The sequence below is a fragment of the Crocodylus porosus genome, unplaced genomic scaffold, assembly GCF_001723895.1.
Source record: "Crocodylus porosus isolate Cpor-Errol unplaced genomic scaffold, CroPor_comp1, whole genome shotgun sequence".
Lineage (NCBI taxonomy): Eukaryota > Metazoa > Chordata > Crocodylia > Crocodylidae > Crocodylus > Crocodylus porosus.
This window is the reverse complement of record NW_017728915.1, coordinates 9,606,396-9,608,773: the sequence shown is the minus strand read 5'-3', so window position 1 is coordinate 9,608,773 and position 2,378 is coordinate 9,606,396. Positions and strand designations below refer to the sequence as shown.

Genomic DNA, 2,378 nt, shown 5'->3' with positions numbered 1-2,378 from the left:
TTTTTGGGTGGGTGGGAGGGAGGGAGGGCTCAAATTACAACATTCCCCTCTACAAATAAATCTACAGCTAATCTGAGCTACCAAAAGTGGATCCCAAGCTCAAGAACCAGTGTCAGTGCTGTTAGATTGAGGTTATAATTGCTTATATTAGATGCAGGTAGACTTGTTCACCACCTAGGCACTAAATATTTGGGGAGGCATCCAAGAACTGGCAGGAGCCAGATGCTGGATATGGCATTCTGCAGCACTCTTCTGCCAGGACACATTTGGGTGCAGAATTTTTGTGCGCTAGCATCAGCTAACTCTAGGATGGTTGTTTTGTTTCTGTTTTTAATATTCAATTTAAAGGCTTTGCTTAAAAACAAAGCAAAAAAAAAAGATAACTAAAACCCCTCTGGCTAGCTCCAGTTCTGCAGCTAACCCCCCTGCTTCTCTGTCTATGCAGCAGGTGCTTTCAGATCTCTTTCTTGGAGTGCCCTGCCATTTCTTCCCCTTGTAACTGCAGTTATACCTGTTCCTTTAAATCAGCTCCCTAATGCTCCCCTTCCTTAGGTGCATGCCTGCTGAACAAAGGAGGGCAGGGTTTTCTTCTCTAAAGGGCTCAGGTCCTCAATAGCAGTCATCCTAACTTAGCACCAGTGCTCTGCCTGCAGCTAGGGAAAGGGGAGGGGGTGACACAGATCTGTAAATAAGTGGGTGGAAAGGGAGGAGGAGCAGAACAGAGATTAGCTGGAGCAGCTCAGCCTGTGCTCTAAGCACAGCTTCAACCACAGCACCTCTAGCATATATTCCATTCACCGATTGCCTCCAGGACTTCACCAGAGCTGGCAGCTGCTGGCACTGACAACCGTGAAGTAGCATTAATAGCAAAAAGGATCTGGTATAGGTGGCCTGGACAGAACCTCAAAGAAGCCCTTGGGAGCCTGAGCAAAGCACCTGGAGAAACCTGCACTGATCACCTGAAGAACGTGTCTGTGGATAAAGCCTCCAGGAGCTTGGACAACTACCCAGAGAAGAGATTTCCCTAACAGAAGACCACAGACTCTCCATCACTTGGGACCCCAAGAGAAACCAGCCCTGTCCAACTAGCAAGTACCCCCAGGAGCCAATCCCTCCCTTCTGCACACCCTGGCTCCATGGAGAAGAAGGAAACCATGCTCTCTCTTGACACTAACACCAGTGAGTGTAGTGCTGGGGCTAACCAAACAGGCTCCCCACATTGCTGGCCAGGAGTGACTGGAGGTGGTCCAGAGGTGGTTATTGTGCCTGTTCTCTTTGGTGTGATATTTCTGTTAGGCATGGTGGGAAACACCTTGGTCCTGGTAGTGCTGGGACACATCCGGCCCAATGGACGCCCTTCACGGAGTGCCACAAACATCTTCATTCTCAACCTGAGCATTGCGGATTTCTCATTCCTGCTCTTCTGTGTCCCTTTCCAAGCCACAATCTACTCCCTACCTGACTGGGTCTTTGGTGCCTTCTTCTGCAAGTGGGTTCACTACCTGGCCATGACCACCATGCTGGTCAGCATCTTTACTCTGGTAGCCATGTCTGTGGACAGGTACATTGCTGTGGTGCATGCAAAGCGCTCCCTCTGCATCCGCAGCAAGCGCAATGCTGTCATGGGTGTCAGTGTCATCTGGCTGCTGTCACTGCTCATTGCCATCCCTGTTGCCCAGCATCAGGCCCTCATGAGTGGCCATGAGAAGGCGCCCAACAGCTCTTTCTGCTGGGAACACTGGGCTGATGGTTCAGCTGCCAAGCAGACCTACAAGGTTGCCATCCTGGTGGTGGGGTACCTGCTGCCCCTGTTGCTCATCACCTGCTGCTATGCCAAGGTGGGTAAAAGGCCAAGCGGGACTGTGGGTGAGGGTCTGAAACATTCCCAGGTTATTTTTTATCTGAATCCACCAGTTCTACAACAGGGTGGGAAGAACTAAAGTGAAGGGAGCAAGCCAGTGAGCAAGGTGGTAGTGTAAAAGATTTCCAATTATTTCCTCTCAGATTTTCAGGATTGATGGAAACCTCTTCATTTACCTAAATCTCTTACTGATTTATGGTTTACAATTATTTTATGTTTTTAGTAAATATTTCTGTCCTTGTTACTGGGTGACACATACACAAAGAGATGGTTACATAGAGGATACAAGCATTCCTGAATGTAAAAGTTAAACAGACTTTTTTCTTAAACTACAGTATTTTTAGGTACCAATTTGAGCTGGTTTCTAAGTCAATGTCCCTGTAAGATTAAGTGAATTCTATACCATTGTAACAATTTTAAAAATATATATAATTTTTAGAAAGAGGCTTTAAAGTAGAAATAGAAGCTATTATAAAGCATGTATGTGTTTTGGTTTTTTATATACTGAAATTGCTAG

At 46.8% G+C, this 2,378-nt stretch overlaps 1 protein-coding gene across 1 annotated transcript in view; it reads left to right on the top strand.

Moving 5' to 3' along the window:
- Nucleotides 1-734: 734 nt before the first annotated feature.
- Nucleotides 735-2,378, top strand: part of LOC109310334 (galanin receptor type 1-like) — a 3,691-nt gene continuing 2,047 nt past the window's right edge. The window contains exon 1 of the mRNA XM_019535416.1: nt 735-1,838. Coding sequence (XP_019390961.1) covers nt 1,137-1,838 — 702 coding nt within the window. The 5' untranslated portion in view covers nt 735-1,136. The remainder of the gene's footprint in view (nt 1,839-2,378) is intronic.